Source organism: Aythya fuligula, chromosome 6 (assembly GCF_009819795.1).
Source record: "Aythya fuligula isolate bAytFul2 chromosome 6, bAytFul2.pri, whole genome shotgun sequence".
In the NCBI taxonomy this organism is placed as follows: Eukaryota; Metazoa; Chordata; class Aves; order Anseriformes; family Anatidae; genus Aythya; species Aythya fuligula.
In genome coordinates, this window is record NC_045564.1 from 15,779,718 (window position 1) to 15,799,349 (window position 19,632).

Consider the following 19,632-nt stretch of genomic DNA (forward strand, 5'->3'; position numbering starts at 1 on the left):
TTTTCAGACCCACCAGGTCCACCTGCAAATCCAAGAGTGACTGACACTACAAAGACAAGTGCATCTTTAGCCTGGGGCAAGCCTCATTATGATGGTGGTCTTGACATCATTGGCTATATAGTGGAGCATCAAAAGGAAGGAGAAGAAGAATGGGTAAAAGATACAACAGGGACTGCTTTAAGAATCACGCAGTTTGTTGTTGCTCATCTGCAGCCAGGAGCCAAATACAATTTTAGAATCTCTGCCATGAATGCTGTAGGTGTTGGAGAACCAGCAGTAATTCCAAGTGTGGAAATTAAAGACCGGGAAGAGATTCCTGACTTTGAATTAGATGCTGAGCTAAGAAGAACACTTGTTGTTAGAGCTGGGTTAACTATTCGGATTTTTGTGCCAATTAGAGGACGTCCAACTCCAGAAGTTACGTGGACAAAAGATGATGTTTCACTCAAAGGACGTGCCAGTATTGAAAATACAGACTCTTTTACACTCTTGATTGTCACAGAGTGCACCAGATACGATGCAGGAAAATATGTAATGACTCTTGAAAATGCTGCTGGTAAGAAGACTGGCTTTGTAAATGTAAAAGTCTTGGATACACCAGGTCCACCAATAAACCTTAAGCCTAGAGAAATAACAAAGGACAGCATCACCCTCCAATGGGATATGCCTCTGATAGATGGCGGTTCACGTATAACCAACTATATTGTTGAGAAACGTGAATCAACTCGGAAAGCATATTCAACGGTCACAACCAACTGCCAGAAGTGTTCTTTCAGGATTCCTAATTTGGCGGAGGGGTGTGAATACTATTTCAGAGTGCTGGCTGAAAATGAGTTTGGTATTGGTGAACCAGCTGAAACTGCAGAACCAGTAAGAGCTTCTGAGGCACCATCCCCACCTGAGAGCCTTAATATTATGGATGTGACACGAAACTCAGTTAGCCTGGCTTGGCCAAAACCAGAACATGATGGTGGTAGTAAGATCACTGGGTATGTAATTGAAGCACAAAGAAAAGGAACCAACCAATGGGCACATATCACAACTGTAAAAACACTGGACTGTGTAGTGAAGAATCTAACTGAAAATGAAGAGTATACTTTCCAGGTTATGGCAGTTAACAGTGCTGGAAGAAGTGCCCCAAGAGAAAGCAGACCAGTTATTATCAAGGAGCAAATGATGCTTCCAGAGTTTGACCTCCGTGGTATCTACCAGAAAACAGTCATTGCCAAAGCTGGTGACAATATCAAGATTGAAATCCCTGTTCTTGGTCGTCCAAGGCCAACTGTGACTTGGAAGAAAGAAGACCAGATACTTAAGCAAACACAAAGAGTAAATTATGAAAATACTGCAACTGCAACCATACTAACCATTAATGAATGTACACGAAGTGATAGTGGTCAATATCCACTGACAGCTAAAAATATTGTTGGAGAAGTTAGTGAAGTTATTACAGTTCAAGTTCATGACATACCTGGACCTCCTACTGGACCAATCAAGTTTGATGAAATTTCATCTGACTTTGTTACATTTTCATGGCAGCCTCCTTTGAATGATGGAGGTGTACCAATAAGTAATTATGTTGTGGAGATGCGTCAAACTGACAGTACCACATGGACTGAATTGGCAACGACAGTGATACGTACTATATTTAAAGCTACTCGTCTTAGTACTGGAGTAGAGTATCAGTTCCGAGTTAAAGCTCAAAATAGATATGGAATTGGTCCAGCCATTACTTCAGAATCTGTCGTTGCAAACTATCCATTTAAGGTACCTGGGCCTCCTGGTACTCCTCAGGTGATTGCAGTCACCAAAGAAACCATGACCATTAGTTGGAATGAGCCAGTTACTGATGGTGGAAGCCCCATTCTGGGCTATCATGTTGAAAGAAAAGAACGAAATAGCATTCTTTGGCAGACTGTGAGTAAAATGCTGGTATCAGGCAATATCTTTAAATCAACTGGACTTACTGATGGCATTGCATATGAATTCCGTGTTATAGCAGAAAATCTGGCTGGCAAGAGTAAGCCAAGCAAGCCATCTGAGCCTGTATTTGCTCTAGACCCAATAGATCCACCTGGTAAGCCAATACCTCTGAACATTACCAGACATGCAGTGACATTGAAGTGGACTAAACCAGAATATAATGGTGGTTTTAAGATAACTGGCTACACTGTTGAAAAACGAGACCTTCCTAACGGCCGTTGGCTGAAGGCTAATTTCAGCAATATACTAGAAACTGAATTCACTGTAAGTGGTCTGACAGAAGATGCTGCCTATGAATTCCGTGTGATTGCTAGGAATGCTGGTGGGGCTGTCAGTCAGCCCTCTGAGCCATCAGATGCAATAACTTGTAGAGATGACATTGAAGCACCAAAGATAAGGGTGGATGCTAAATACAAAGACATCTTAGTGCTGAAAGCAGGTGAAGTTTTCCGACTTGAGGCTGATGTTTCAGGTCGCCCTCCACCATCAATGACATGGACAAAAGGAGAAAAAGAGCTTGAAGACACAGCAAAATTAGAAATAAAAATAGCAGATTTCTCTACTGTTCTTATCAATAAAGATTCTTCAAGAAGAGATGGCGGTGCTTATACACTTACTGCAACAAATCCTGGTGGCTTTGCCAAACATATCTTCAATGTTAAGGTTCTTGATAGACCTGGTCCCCCAGAAGGACCTTTGGCTGTGTCTGAAGTCACTGCAGAAAAATGTGTGCTGTCATGGTTACCTCCACTGGATGATGGAGGTGCAAAGATTGACCATTATGTGGTTGAAAAACGTGAAACCAGTAGATTGGCATGGACAGCTGTAGCCACAGAAGTTCCATTAACTAAACTTAAGGTTACTAAGCTGTTGAAGGGCAATGAATATGTGTTCCGTGTTATGGCTGTTAACAAATATGGAGTTGGCGAGCCTCTGGAATCAGAGCCCATTCTTGCAGTAAATCCATATGTGCCACCTGATCCACCTAAAACACCTGAAGTAACAGCAATTACAAAAGATTCTATGGTTGTCTGTTGGGGCCATCCTGATTCTGATGGTGGGAGCCCAATAACTAACTACATTGTGGAACGTCGTGACAGAGCTGGTCTTCGCTGGGTAAAATGTAACAAACGGGTTGTTACTGACTTACGTTATAAGGTGTCGGGACTAACAGAAGGCCATGAATATGAATACAGAGTTATGGCTGAAAATGCTGCTGGAGTCAGTGAGCCAAGCCCAACCAGTCCGTTCTACAAAGCTTGTGATACTGTGTTTAAGCCTGGTCCCCCAGGTAATCCTCGTGTTCTGGATAGCAGCAGGTCCTCTATTACAATAGCATGGAACAAACCAATATATGATGGTGGTTCAGAGATCACAGGTTACATGGTTGAGATTGCACTGCCAGAGGAAGATGAATGGAAGATTGTAACTCCACCAGTAGGTCTAAAGGCCACTTCTTTTACCATCACTGACCTAAAAGAAAACCAAGAGTATAAGATCCGGATATATGCTATGAACTCTGAAGGTCTTGGAGAACCTGCTCTTGTTCCTGGGACTCCAAAAGCTGAAGAAAGACTGCTACCTCCAGAGATCGAACTTGACGCAGAACTACGTAAAGTTGTAACTATTAGGGCCTGCTGTACTCTAAGACTCTTTGTCCCAATTAAAGGAAGACCAGCACCTGAAGTAAAATGGACAAGAGAACAGGGGGAATCTTTGGATAGAGCAAGCATTGAATCAACAAGCTCTTATACTCTGCTTATTATTGAAAATGTAAATAGATTTGATAGTGGCAAATACATGCTGACAATTGAAAACAGCTCAGGTAGTAAGTCAGCATTTGTGAATGTCAGAGTTCTTGATACCCCAGGGGCACCTCAAGATTTGAAAATAAAAGAAGTTACAAAATCATCTGTTACACTCACATGGGAGCCTCCTCTCATAGATGGTGGCTCTAAAATTAAAAACTATATTGTTGAAAAGCGTGAATCAACAAGAAAAGCTTATTCAACTGTTAATGCCAATTGCCACAAGACCAGCTGGAAAGTCGATTCATTACAAGAAGGCTGCAACTACTACTTCAGAGTCCTAGCTGAAAATGAGTATGGAATAGGCCTTCCAGTTGAAACTTCAGAATCAGTAAAAGTATCAGAAAGACCACTTCCACCAGGGAAGATAACCTTGTTAGATGTGACAAGAAATAGTGTGTCCTTATCTTGGGAAAAACCTGAACATGATGGCGGTAGCAGAATTCTGGGCTACATTGTAGAAATGCAAAGCAAAGGCAGTGAAAAGTGGTCAACTTGTGCTACTGTAAAAGTTACTGAAGCCACTATCACAGGATTGATTCAAGGTGAAGAATACACCTTCCGTGTTTCAGCTCAGAATGAAAAAGGTATCAGTGATCCTCGCCAGCTGGGTATACCTGTTGTTGCAAAAGATCTTGTGATTCCACCAGCTTTCAAACTACTATTTACCACTTTCAGTGTTCTAGCAGGAGAGGACTTAAAGGTTGATGTTCCTTTTGTTGGTCGGCCCAAACCAGCAGTGTTTTGGCATAAAGATAATGTGGCATTGAAGCAAACTACCAGAGTAAATGCTGAAAGTTCAGAAAATACCACAGTGTTAACAATAAAAGAAGCATGCAAAGAAGATGTGGGAGCATATTTAGTTAAACTTACAAATTCTGCAGGTGAAGCAACTGAGACCCTAAATATTGTTGTCCTTGACAAACCAGGACCTCCAACTGGCCCAGTTAAAGTAGATGAAGTAACAGCAGATAGTATTACCATATCCTGGGAGCCACCCAAGTATGATGGTGGTAGCTCTATCAATAATTATATCGTTGAAAAAAGAGACACATCCACCACCACTTGGCAGATTGTGTCAGCTACTGTTGCAAGAACAACCATAAAAGCATGTCGGTTAAAGACTGGCTGTGAATACCAGTTCAGAATCACAGCTGAGAACAGATATGGGAAGAGTACATATCTTACTTCAGAGCCGATTGTAGCCCAATACCCATTTAAAGTTCCTGGTCCACCTGGAACACCTTTTGTAACAAGTGTTTCAAAGGACAGTATGGTGGTACAATGGAATGAACCAGTCAATGACGGTGGTAGCAAGATCATTGGTTATCACTTGGAGCGCAAAGAAAGAAATAGCATTTTGTGGGCTAAACTGAATAAAACACCTATTCCAGATACCAAATTTAAGACAACTGGCCTTGAGGAAGGTCTTGAATATGAATTCAGAGTTTATGCAGAAAACATAGTGGGCATTGGAAAAGCAAGTAGAGCATCTGAATGCTATACCGCACATGACCCATGTGACCCTCCTGGTCGCCCAGAACCTATAATTGTCACAAGAAGCTCAATAACACTTCAGTGGAAGAAACCTGTATATGATGGTGGAAGTAAGATCACAGGCTATGTTGTTGAAAAGAAGGAGCTACCTGATGGTCGCTGGATGAAAGCAAGTTTCACAAATGTCATTGATACCCACTTTGAAGTAACTGGTCTGGTTGAAAACCAGAGGTATGAGTTCCGTGTTATAGCACGAAATGCTGCAGGTATTTTCAGTGAACCATCTGAGAGTTCAGGTGCCATTACAGCAAGAGATGAAGTAGAACCACCTCACATAAGTATGGATCCAAAATACAAAGACACAATTGTAGTACATGCTGGTGAGTCATTCAAGCTTGAAGCCGATGTACATGGGAAACCAATACCTTCCATTCAGTGGCTAAAAGGTGATCGTGAACTGACAAATACTGCTCATATGGAAATTAAAAGTACTGATTTTGCAACAAGTCTTAGTGTGAAGGAAGCCATTAGAGTTGACAGTGGTCAGTATATACTGTTGGCAAAGAATGTTGCAGGTGAAAAGAAAGTTCCTGTTAATGTCAAAGTTCTTGATAGACCTGGACCACCAGAGGGACCTGTTGAGATTACAGGTGTTACTGCTGAAAAATGCATGCTGTCATGGAAACCTCCACTACAAGATGGTGGTAGTGATATTTCACACTATGTTGTGGAAAAAAGGGAAACCAGTCGCCTGGTTTGGACTGTTGTTGATTCAAATGTGCAGACCCTTAACTGCAAAGTTACTAAACTTTTAGAAGGAAATGAGTATGTTTTCCGCATCATGGCAGTAAATAAATATGGTGTTGGTGAACCTCTTGAGTCTGAACCAGTACTTGCAAAGAACCCATTTGTAGTGCCACTTCCACCGAAGGCACCAGAAGTCACCGCAATTACCAAGGATTCTATGATAGTTGTATGGGAAAGACCAGCTTCAGATGGAGGTAGTGAAATCCTGGGCTACATCCTTGAAAAACGAGATAAGGAAGGTATTCGCTGGACAAGATGTAACAAACGCCTGATAAGTGAACTGCGATATAGAGTGACTGGACTGATAGAAAATCATGATTATGAATACAGAGTTTCAGCTGAAAATGCTGCTGGTCTTAGTGAACCAAGCCTGCCTTCCACTTACTATAAGGCATGTGATCCTATTTACAAGCCAGGACCACCCAATAATCCTAAAGTCATGGATGTTACAAGATCATCAGTTTTCCTCTCGTGGGGCAAACCTATCTATGATGGTGGCTCTGAAATTCAGGGATACATTGTGGAAAAATGTGATGTAAGTGATGGTGAATGGGCAATTTGTACCCCTCCAACTGGAATTAAGAATACCCATATGGAAGTAGAAAAACTAGTAGAAAAACATGAATACAAATTCCGCATCTGTGCAGTTAATAAAGTAGGAGTTGGAGAGCATGCAGATGTTCCTGGTTCTGTTATTGTGGAAGAAAAGATGGAGGCACCAGACCTTGACCTTGACATGGAATTAAGGAAGATTGTAAATGTGCGTGCAGGAGGTTCCTTAAGACTGTTTGTTCCCATCAGAGGTCGTCCAACACCTGAAGTAAAATGGGGTAAAATGGATGGTGAGATCAGAGAAGCAGCTATTATAGACACCACTAGCAGCTTTACTTCCCTTGTTCTAGACAATGTTAACAGATTTGATACTGGAAAATATACTCTGACTTTAGAAAACAGCAGTGGAACAAAGTCTGCCTTTGTCAGTGTAAGAGTACTGGATACCCCAAGTGCACCTCTTAATTTAAAAATTAGAGAGATCACTAAAGACTCTGTCACACTTTCATGGGAGCCTCCTCTCTTGGATGGTGGAGCAAAAATAAAGAATTACATTATTGAAAAGCGTGAAGCGACAAGAAAGGCATATGCAGCTGTTGTAACAAACTGCCACAAGACTTCATGGAAAGTAGATCAACTTCAGGAGGGCTGCTACTACTTCTTTAGAATCTCTGCTGAGAATGAATATGGAATTGGCCTCCCTGCAGAAACCAGTGACCCAGTTAAAGTTGCTGAAGTTCCACAGCCTCCTGGGAAAATAACAGTGGATGATGTCACAAGAAACAGTGTTTCGCTAAGCTGGGCGAAACCTGAACATGATGGTGGCAGCAAAATCATACAATATATTGTTGAAATGCAGGCAAAGGGTAGTGAGAAGTGGTCAGAGTGTGCTCGTGTGAAAACACTTGAAGCAGTTATTACTAACCTAACTCAAGGGGAAGAATATCTTTTTAGAGTAATGGCTGTAAACGAAAAGGGTAAGAGTGATCCTAGAGCCCTTGCTGTTCCAATAGTTGCCAAAGATCTGGTGATTGAACCAGATGTAAGACCTGCTTTTCACAGTTATAGTATCCAAGTGGGACAAGATCTGAAAGTAGAAGTACCAATTGCAGGTCGACCTAAACCAACTGTTACTTGGCTAAAAGATGGCCAGAAATTAAGGCAGACAACAAGAGTCAATGTTAGTGATTCAACTGATCTCACTATACTTAATATTAAAGAAACTAGCAAAGAGGACAGTGGCACTTATGAAATCACTGTGGCTAATGTTGTTGGGCAAAAGTCTGCCTCTGTTGAAATTATAACTCTAGACAAACCTGACCCTCCAGTAGGACCTGTGAAGTTTGATGAAATAAGTGCAGAAAGTATCACTCTGTCATGGAATCCTCCAGTGTATACAGGCGGTTGCCAAATCACCAACTATGTTGTTCATAAGAGAGATACCACAACCACAGTTTGGGAAACAGTTTCAGCTACTGTTGCAAGAACTACGCTGAAAGTGACTAAACTAAAAACTGGTTCAGAATATCAGTTCAGAATATTTGCTGAGAACAGGTATGGGCAAAGCTTTGCCTTGGAATCTACACCAGTTGTAGCACAGTACCCCTACAAAGAACCAGGACCTCCTGGCACACCATTTGTGACAATGATTACAAAAGACTCCATGGTCATACAATGGCACGAACCGATAAATGATGGTGGCAGTAGGGTATTGGGCTACCATCTTGAGAGAAAAGAGAAAAACAGCATTTTGTGGACTAAAGTTAATAAGACTATTATTCAGGATACAAGTTTCAAGACAACTAACCTTGAAGAAGGAATTGAATATGAATTTAGAGTTTCTGCAGAAAATATTGTTGGTGTAGGCAAAACAAGTAAAGTTTCTGAGTGCTACGTAGCTCGTGACCCATGTGATCCTCCAGGTCGCCCAGAAGCTATAATAATAAAAAGAAGTTCTATTACTCTACAGTGGACCAAACCAGAATATGATGGTGGAAGTAAAATTATAGGTTATATTGTAGAGAAACGTGACTTACCTGATGGTCGCTGGATGAAAGCTAGCTTCACAAATGTCATTGAAACTCAATTCACTGTAACAGGGCTTACTGAAGACCAAAGGTATGAATTTAGAGTAATTGCAAAGAATGCTGTAGGTGCAATAAGTAAACCTTCTGACAGTACAGGGCCAATAACAGCAAGGGATGAAGTTGAACTTCCACGAATTTCAATGGATCCAAAATACAAAGACACAATTGTTGTAAATGCTGGTGATACATTCAGACTTGAGGCTGATGTTCACGGAAAGCCACTACCAACTATTAAGTGGTACAAAGGAGATAAAGAGCTTGAGGAAACTGCTAGATGTGAAATAAAGAACACAGATTTCAGTGCATTAATAATTGTAAAAGATGCTATTAGAGTTGATGGTGGACAGTATATTTTAGAAGCTTCTAATGTTGCAGGAACAAAGACAGTACCAGTAAACGTAAAAGTCCTGGACAGGCCAGGCCCTCCTGAGGGGCCTGTCCAAGTGACAGGAGTTACAGCTGAAAAATGTTCATTGGCATGGGCTCCTCCTCTTCATGATGGTGGCAGTGATATTTCTCATTACATTGTAGAGAAGAGAGAAACTAGTCGCCTAGCATGGACTGTTGTTGCTTCAGAGGTTTTACCTACAATGCTCAAAGTAACAAAACTCTTGGAAGGAAATGAATATATTTTCCGTATTATGGCAGTTAACAAGTATGGGGTTGGTGAGCCATTAGAATCTGTGCCAGTAATGATGAAAAATCCATTTGTAGTTCCTGGTCCACCAAAGGCCTTGGAAATTACCAACATCACAAAGGATTCTATGACTGTCTGCTGGAGCCGACCAGATAGTGATGGAGGTAGTGAAATCATAGGTTACATTGTAGAAAAGAGAGACCGAGCAGGCATCAGATGGATAAAATGCAATAAACGGCGAATTACAGATTTGCGATTAAGAGTTACAGGATTAGCAGAGGATCATGAGTATGAATTCAGAGTTTCAGCTGAAAATGCTGCTGGAGTGGGTGAGCCAAGCCAAGTTTCCCCTTACTTTAAAGCTTGTGACCCCATATTCAAGCCTGGTCCACCTACAAATGCCCATGTCGTAGATACCACCAAAAGTTCAGTTACACTTGGTTGGAGTAAACCTATTTATGATGGTGGTTGTGAAATCCAAGGATACCTTGTAGAAATCTGTAAAGCAGATGAAGATGAATGGTCACTTGTTACTCCACAGACAGGTGTACGTGCTACTCGATTTGAAATCACAAAGCTTGTTGAACATCAGGAGTATAAACTACGAGTGTGTGCTCTCAACAAGGTTGGTGTAGGAGAGGCTGCATCAGTTCCTGGTACTATTAAACCAGAAGACAAACTTGAAGCTCCAGAACTTGATATTGATTCAGAGCTAAGGAAAGGGATAGTGGTTAGAGCTGGTGGGTCTGCAAGGATTCATATACCATTCAGGGGACGACCAACACCTGATATCACGTGGTCTCGAGAAGAAGGTGAATTCACGGATAAAGTTCAAATTGATAAAGGCATAAACTACACACAACTCTCAATTGACAACTGTGATAGAAATGATGCTGGAAAGTACATTCTTAAGTTGGAGAACAGCAGTGGTTCTAAATCTGCATTTGTTACCGTAAAAGTCTTAGACACACCAGGGCCACCACAAAACTTAGTAGTAAAAGATATAAAGAAGGATTCTGCTGTATTATCTTGGGAACCACCCGTTATTGATGGTGGTGCAAAGGTGAAGAACTATGTAATAGACAAGCGTGAGTCAACCAGGAAGGCATTTGCAAATGTCAGTGCTAAGTGTGGCAAGACAAGCTTTAAAGTTGAAAATCTTACAGAAGGAGCAATCTATTACTTCAGAGTCATGGCTGAAAATGAATTTGGAATTGGTGTTCCAGCTGAAACCGCAGATGCTGTGAAAGCCTCAGAGCCACCTCTGCCTCCTGGAAAAGTAATTCTCACTGATGTGACTCAGAGAAGTGCATCACTCGCATGGGAAAAACCTGAACATGATGGAGGTAGCAGAATTTTGGGATACATTGTTGAAATGCTCCTTAAAGGAACAGAAAAATGGAGTGTTGTTAGTGAGACCAAAACATGCAGCGCAGTTGTGTCTGGTCTGAGTCCAGGACAGGAATATCAATTCCACGTGATTGCCTACAATGAAAAAGGCAAAAGTGATCCCCGAGCACTTGGAGTTCCTGTGATAGCTGAAGACTTGACAATTGCACCAAGTTTCAAGTTGATGTTTAATACATATAGCGTACAGGCTGGAGAAGATCTAAAGGTAGAAGTACCATTTATAGGTAGACCAAAACCTACTATTACTTGGACAAAAGATGAGCAGCCACTGAAACAGACAACCAGATTAAATATTCAGGATACATCAACATCAACTATCTTACATATTAAGGAAAGCAACAAAGAGGACTTCGGTAAATATACAGTAACAGCATCAAATACAGCAGGAACTGCAACAGAGCACCTGAGCATCATTGTACTGGAGAAGCCTGGCCCACCACGAGGACCTGTGCGCTTTGATGAAGTTAGTGCAGACTTTGTTATTTTATCATGGGATCCACCTGATTATACTGGTGGCTGTCAGATAAGCAACTATATAGTAGAAAAGCGTGACACAAGCACTACCACATGGAGTATTGTGTCAGCAACTGTTGCAAGAACAACTATCAAATCAACAAAGCTTAAAACAGGTTCTGAATACCAGTTCAGGATTTCTGCTGAAAATAGATATGGAAAGAGCTCTCCTTTGGACTCTAAGCCAGTTGTTGTGCAATACCCCTACAAGGTGCCTGGGCCACCTGGAACACCATTTGTAACAGCAGCTTCCAAGGACCATATGATTGTACAATGGAATGAACCAGTTAATGATGGAGGAAGCAAAGTGCTTGGTTACCATCTTGAACGTAAAGATAAGAACAGCATTCTTTGGACAAAACAGAACAAGTCACTAATTACAGACACCAAATATAAAACAGATGGCCTTGAAGAAGGTCTTGAATATGAGTTCAGAGTTTCTGCTGAAAACATTGTTGGCATTGGCAAAGTCAGCAAAGTATCAGAATTGTTTGTTGCCCGAGATCCATGTGACCCACCTGGCCGCCCTGAGGCCATTGTTGTTACAAGAAATAATATCACACTGAAGTGGAAGAAACCAGAATATGATGGTGGAAGCAAAATAACTGGATATATTGTAGAAAAGAAAGAACTACCAGATGGTCGGTGGATGAAAGCTAGCTTTACAAATGTGTTAGAAACGGAATTTACAGTAAGTGGTCTTGTTGAAGACCAACGATATGAATTTAGAGTAATTGCAAGAAATGCAGCAGGTTGCTTGAGTGAACCATCTGAAAGTACAGGGCCCATTACTGCCAGAGATGAAATTGAAGCACCGGGGGCTTCACTGGATCCTAAATACAAAGATGTCATTGTTGTTCATGCTGGAGAAACCTTTGCTCTTGAAGCTGATATCCACGGCAAACCTATTCCTGACATTACGTGGTCAAAAGATGGTAAAGACCTTGAAGAAGCAACTGCAAGAATGGAAATTAAAACTACCATTCAAAAAACAACTCTTACTGTCAAGGACTGTGTAAGAGTAGATGGAGGTCACTATACTCTTAACCTCAGGAATGTGGGTGGCACAAAATCTATACCTATCACTGTAAAAGTTCTTGACAGACCAGGACCTCCAGAAGGACCTTTGAAGGTTACTGGTGTCACAGCAGAAAAATGCTACTTGGCATGGTCTCCACCTTTACATGATGGTGGTTCTAGTATCTCACATTATATCATTGAGAAGAGAGAGACAAGCAGGCTTTCATGGACACAAGTAGCTACAGATGTGCAGGCTCTTAACCACAAAGTAACCAGACTCCTTGCTGGCAATGAGTACATTTTCCGTGTAATGGCAGTGAACAAATATGGAACTGGAGAACCCTTGGAGTCTGAGCCAGTTGTGGCTCGTAATCCATACAAACCACCTGGTCCTCCTTCAACACCTGAAGTTTCAGCAATCACAAAAGATTCTATGGTTGTAACATGGGGTCGTCCAGAAGACAACGGGGGTGCTGAAATCGAAGGTTACATACTTGAAAAACGAGACAAAGATGGTGTCCGGTGGACAAAATGTAATAAGAAAAGGCTGACAGACTTGCGATTCAGAGTAACAGGTCTTAGTGATGGGCATTTCTATGAATTTAGGGTTTCTGCTGAAAATGCTGCAGGTATAGGGGAACCCAGTGAGCCATCCATTTTCTATCGTGCTTGTGATATATTATATCCACCAGGTCCACCAAGCAATCCAAAGGTTACAGATACTTCCAGATCATCAGTTTCCCTTGCCTGGAGTAAGCCCATTTATGATGGTGGTGCTCCAGTTAAGGGATATGTAGTAGAAGCAAAAGAAGCAGCTGCTGATGAATGGACTACCTGCACTCCACCAACAGGACTACAAGCAAAACAGTTCACTGTAACAAAACTTAAAGAGAACCAGGAGTATAACTTCCGCATCTGTGCCATCAATTCAGAAGGAGTAGGAGAACCTGCTACTATACCTGGTGCAGTTATAGCAGCAGACAAGATTGAACCTCCTGAAATTGAACTTGATGCAGATCTCAGAAAAGTAGTTACTGTACGTGCTAGTGGTACATTACGTCTGTTCGTCACCATCAAAGGAAGACCAGAACCTGAAGTTAAATGGGAGAAAGCAGAAGGAACAATTAGTGATCGAGCTCAGATTGAAGTCACCAGTTCCTATACAATGCTGGTAATTGACAATGTGAATAGATTTGATAGTGGTAGATACAATTTAACTTTAGAGAACAGCAGTGGCAAAAAATCAGCTTTTGTTAATGTCAGAGTGCTTGATACGCCCAGTGCACCCATAAATCTGACGATCAGAGAAGTGAAAAAAGATTGTGTAACACTAGCCTGGGAAGCACCACTTATTGATGGTGGAGCTAAAATTACCAACTATGTAGTTGAAAAGCGAGAGTCCACAAGAAAAGCATATGCCTCAGTTACAAGCAACTGCACTAAGAATTCCTTCAAAATTACTCAACTGCAAGAAGGATGTAGTTATTACTTCCGTGTTCTAGCTGTAAATGAATATGGGGTTGGCTTACCAGCAGAAACATCTGACCCAATTAAGGTTTCTGAACCACCTTCTCCACCTGCAAAGGTCATTCTTGTTGATGTGACTCGCAACTCTGCTTCAATTAAATGGGAAAAGCCAGAGAGTGATGGTGGCAGTAAAATTACTGGTTATATAGTAGAAATGCAAACCAAAGGAAGTATAAAATGGAGTGCATGTACCCAAGTGAAAACATTAGAAGCAACAATAACAGGCTTAAGCCTGGGAGAAGAGTATAGTTTCAGAGTGATTGCTATTAATGAAAAAGGAAAAAGTGATCCAAGAGAACTTGGTGTCCCCGTCGTTGCAAAAGATATTGAAATCCAGCCATCTGCTGAGCTCCTTTTCAACACATACACTGTGAAAGCTGGAGATGATCTTAAGATTGAAGTGCCATTCAGAGGGCGACCTCTTCCATCCATTAGCTGGAAGAAGGATGGGAATCCCTTAAAAGAGACAACCAGGGTAAATGTTCAGACATCAAAGACTTCAACTTCGCTATTCATTAAGGAAGCTTCAAATGAAGATTTGGGACATTATGAATTACATCTTTCAAATACTGCTGGATCATCAACAGCTTCATTAACTGTAGTTGTCCTTGACAGACCAGGACCACCAATTGATGTTCATATTGATGAAGTTAGTGCTGATAGTGTAACTCTGTCTTGGAAACCTCCAGAATATGACGGTGGGTGCCATATTAGCAATTACATTGTAGAGAAGCGAGAAACTACCACGACAACATGGGATGTAGTATCTGCAGCAGTTGCAAGAACATCAATTAAAGTAGCTCGACTTACCACTGGTTCTGAATATCAATTCCGTATTTGTGCAGAAAATCGGTATGGGAAAAGCACTTACACTAATTCTCCATCTGTTGTGGCAGAGTATCCATTTAAGCCTCCAGGACCACCTGGAACTCCTCATGTGGTACATGCAACTAAAACTTCCATGATTGTAACATGGCAGGTACCAGTTAATGATGGAGGTAGCAGAGTACTAGGGTATCACTTGGAGCGTAAAGAAAGAAGCAGCATTCTTTGGGCAAAAGTCAACAAAAGCCTTATACCGGACACACAAATGAAAGTTACAGGTCTTGATGAAGGACTGCTATATGAATATCGTGTATATGCTGAAAACATTGCAGGCATAGGCAAATGCAGTAAATCATGTGAACCAGTTGCTGCAAGAGATCCATGTGATCCTCCTGGTCAACCAGAAGTTACCAATATTACAAGAACATGTGTCTCACTGAAATGGACTAAGCCAGAATATGATGGTGGAGCTAAAGTAACAGGATATATTATTGAACGCAGAGAGATACCAGACGGTCGCTGGCTAAAGTGTAATTTTACTAATGTGCAAGAAACGTATTTTGATGTAGGTGGACTTACAGAAGACCAGCGATATGAATTCCGTGTGATTGCAAAGAATGCGGCTGGACTTTTCAGTCAGCCGTCTGAAACAACTGGACCTGTGACTGTAAAAGATGATGTAGAGGCTCCAAGAATTATGATGGATGTCAAATTCAGAGATGTTGTAGTTGTGAAAGCTGGAGAAGTGTTTAAAGTCAATGCCGATTTTGCAGGACGGCCAATTCCAGTGATTTCATGGACAAAGGATGGCAAAGAGCTTGAGGGAAAAGCTAGAGTTGAAATAGCCTCAACAGACCACACTACTGCAGTAACTGTTAAGGACTGTATCCGAGGTGATTCAGGACAGTATGTACTAACATTACAAAATATTGCAGGAACAAGATCTTTGGCAATTAATTGCAAAGTACTTGATAGACCTGGCCCACCTGCAGGCCCATTAGAAATAAATGGCCTTACTGCTGAAAAGTGTCATTTATCATGGGGACCCCCTCAAGAAAATGGAGGTGCAGATATTGATTATTATATTGTAGAAAAACGTGAGACCAGTAGAATTGCATGGACTCTTTGTGAAGGAGAGCTTAGAACAACATCCTGTAAAGTGACAAAACTGCTGAAGGGTAATGAGTATATTTTTAGAGTGATGGGAGTTAACAAGTATGGTGTTGGTGAGCCTCTAGAAAGTGTTGCTGTCAAAGCCCTAGACCCATTTACAGTTCCCAGTCCACCTACATCTTTAGAGATAACCAGTGTGAGCAAAGATTCAATCACTTTGTGCTGGGCAAGACCTGAGACTGATGGAGGCAATGAGATCTCTGGCTATGTAATTGAAAGACGTGAGAAAACTAGCCTAAGATGGATCCGTGTAAACAAAAAGCCAGTTTATGATTTAAGAGTGAAATCATCTGGTCTCCGTGAAGGATGTGAATATGAATTCCGAGTTTATGCAGAAAATGCTGCTGGCCTCAGTCTTCCAAGTCAAAACACACCATTGATTCGTGCAGAAGATCCAATTTTCCTGCCGTCTCCCCCATCTAAACCTAAGATTATGGATTCTACAAGGTCAAGTATCACAATTGGGTGGACAAAACCACTATTTGATGGAGGTGCTCCAGTAACTGCATACACAGTTGAATACAAGAAAATTGATGAAACTGACTGGACAACTGCTATTCAGAACTTAAGAGGTACAGAGTACACAATAACTGGGTTAGCATCAGGCTCTGAGTATGTCTTTAGGGTGAGATCCATCAATAAAATTGGTGTCAGTGAACCAAGTGATATCTCAGAACCTCAGGTGGCAAAAGAAAGAGAGGAGGAACCTACTTTTGATATTGATAGTGAAATGCGGAAGACACTAATTGTAAAGGCTGGTGAATCATTCACAATGACAGTTCCTTTCAGAGGCAAACCAGTGCCAAATGTAACATGGAACAAACCAGATACTGATCTCCGTACACGAGCAAGCATTGATATTTCAGATAATCGCACATCTCTTACTATTGAAAAAGCAACAAGAAATGATTCTGGAAAATATACATTGACATTACAAAACATCCTCAATACTGCTACCTTGACTTTAGTTGTCAAAGTTCTTGATACTCCTGGCCCACCATCTCATATTGCAGCAAAAGATGTGACTAAAGAATCTGCTGTGTTATCATGGGATGTTCCTGAAAATGATGGTGGGGCACCTGTGAAGAACTACATTATTGAAAAACGAGAAGCTAGCAAAAAAGCATGGGTCACTGTGACCAATAATTGTCATCGTCTGTCATATAAAGTAACTGATTTACAAGAAGGTGCTATTTACTACTTCCGAGTTTCTGGAGAAAATGAGTATGGTGTTGGAATGCCTTGTGAGACCAAGGAGGGAACTAAAATAACAGGTATGTTTCACTAATAAAAATTATTTAATATTATGTAGCAATACATATTCTAAAATGTTTATTTCCAAATAATATAAAAACATGTTAAATCTATTAACTGTAAGAAAGGTAAATATGTGGGGGTTATGTCTGTGGTTTTACAAAAGGAAATGCTAAGTAGTAGCTTGAATGTGAAGTTTTGCTTGCATTTTACTTAAAATGTTTTTAAAATGTTTCTAATATACAAATTCATTAAAAATATTTTTCCCAATCCAGGTGGCATTCCTATGTAATTGTAACATAAAAAGGAAATACTTCCTATATTGCTTAAGCTGTTAAACTTTTTTGTTGTTGTTGTTGTCAGAAAAACCCAGCCCACCAGAAAAACTGGGAGTAACAAATGTCACAAAGGACAGTGTTTCTCTTTCATGGCTAAAACCAGAACATGATGGTGGAAGCAGAATTGTGAGCTACCTCATTGAAGCTCTTGAGAAAGGACAGCAAAAATGGGTTAAGTGTGCAGTTGTAAAGACAACTCATCATGTTGTCCATGGTCTTAAGGAGAACGTTGACTATTTCTTCAGAGTGTCTGCAGAAAACCAAGCAGGTTTAAGTGATCCTAAGGAACTACTGCTCCCTGTTACAGTTAAAGAACAATTAGGTAAGCTTCCTGACATGAGACAAAAGTTTATATACAATAAATTGGGTTCATACTTCAAAAGAGATAATATTTTTAATGATTTGAAAATATTTTCTTTTTCAGAATCTCCTGAAATTGACATGAAGGGCTTCCCTCATAATACTGTGTATATTCGAGCGGGTTCAAACCTGAAAGTTGAAATTCCAGTTTCTGGAAAACCATTGCCAAAGGTGACATTGTCAAGAGATGGTGTCCCAATCAAACCCACCATGAGATTTCACACCGAAACTACAGCAGAAAGTTTCATTATTAACCTTAAAGAAAGCGTAGCTGCTGATGCTGGCAGATATGACATTACTGCTGCCAACTCGAGTGGCACCACAAAGTCATTCGTTAATATTGTTGTGTTGGATAGACCAGGTCCTCCTGTTGGTCCTGTTGTCCTTAGTGATATCACTGAAGAGAGTATAACACTCAGATGGCAGCCACCAACTTATGATGGTGGAAGTCAAGTTACCAACTATATTGTACTGAAAAGAGAAACAAGCACTGCTGCCTGGTCTGAAGTGTCTGCAACCGTGGCTAGAACTGTTATTAAAGTCATGAAGCTTACAACAGGAGAAGAATACCAATTCCGCATCAAAGCTGAGAACCGTTTTGGCATTAGCGATCACATTGACTCACAATGTGTGGTTGTCAAGCTTCCTTACAGTAAGTAATACATTTCTCACACTGTACATCAACATTTTAATGTTCAGATGTTTGAAGTCTCATTTTGTTAACAATTAATCAATTCTTTTGATATCGTCAGCTACCCCTGGTCCTCCTTCCACACCATGGGTCACTAATGTCACTCGAGAGAGTATTACTGTTGGATGGCATGAACCAGTCACTAATGGTGGCAGTGCAGTCATTGGATACCACCTGGAAATGAAGGACAGAAATAGTATATTATGGCAGAAGGCTAACAAGACCCTCATTCGTACAACTCACTTTAAAGTCACCACCATCAGTGCTGGCCTTATCTATGAATTTAGAGTTTATGCAGAAAATGCAGCTGGCATTGGAAAAGCAAGTCATCCATCTGATCCAGTCCTTGCAATTGATGCTTGTGGTATGTATTCTCTAGAAGATAAAGAAACCCAACTACTGAAGTAATGTTTACCCAACCCCCATGATACTCTGTCTTGTACAGGAAGCCAAAACAGCTGTTATTTATTACAAATACTCTGTTATTTATTACAAATGCTTTCATATTTCCTACTGCAGAACCACCAAGAAATGTTCGTGTCTCAGATATCTCGAAGACTGCTATTACTCTGTCATGGAAGAAGCCAGCATTTGATGGTGGTAGCAAGATCACTGGATACATCGTAGAAAAACGTGATCTTCCAGATGGCAGATGGACAAAAGCTAGCTTCACCAATGTTATTGAGACTCAGTTCACAGTATCTGGTCTGACACAGAATTCTCGTTATGAATTCCGTGTCTTTGCTAAAAATGCCGTTGGTTCCATTAGTAATCCGTCAGATGTAGTGGGTCCTATTACATGTGTTGATACATATGGTAAGTGTTTTGTAATGATATAATGGTATCATTTGATGTTACTAGAAAGCTTAATGGCAGCACTATTTTGCAGAACCAGAGCCTTTTTAATATGGAAAGCTAGTTTACCTTGATTGATTTACTAAGCTTGAATGATTTTGAGCTATTTGGGCATGGTTGTAATGAGCATCTTTGGCTGTATCTGCATTTTTACAGTCTTATGATATTTTTATTATTTTGACAATGGAAGTCAGTCCATGGCCAAAGTGATAATATTTATACATTTGGTTGCCTTTTCGGTAGTGTTAGTTCTAACTTGTTCCAGGATTCTGATTTAAGTTATGCATGCTAGCTT

The 19,632-nt window shown here is 40.8% G+C and overlaps 1 protein-coding gene across 1 annotated transcript in view; it reads left to right on the top strand.

Annotated features, from left to right (window-relative positions):
* The window catches only part of LOC116490632 (titin-like), a 244,166-nt gene that overhangs the window by 198,696 nt on the left and 25,838 nt on the right, over positions 1-19,632 (top strand). Inside the window, 5 exon segments of the mRNA XM_032190013.1 lie at positions 8-17,113; positions 17,457-17,753; positions 17,856-18,443; positions 18,544-18,846; positions 19,002-19,298. Of these exon segments, the coding sequence (XP_032045904.1) occupies positions 8-17,113; positions 17,457-17,753; positions 17,856-18,443; positions 18,544-18,846; positions 19,002-19,298 (18,591 nt within the window).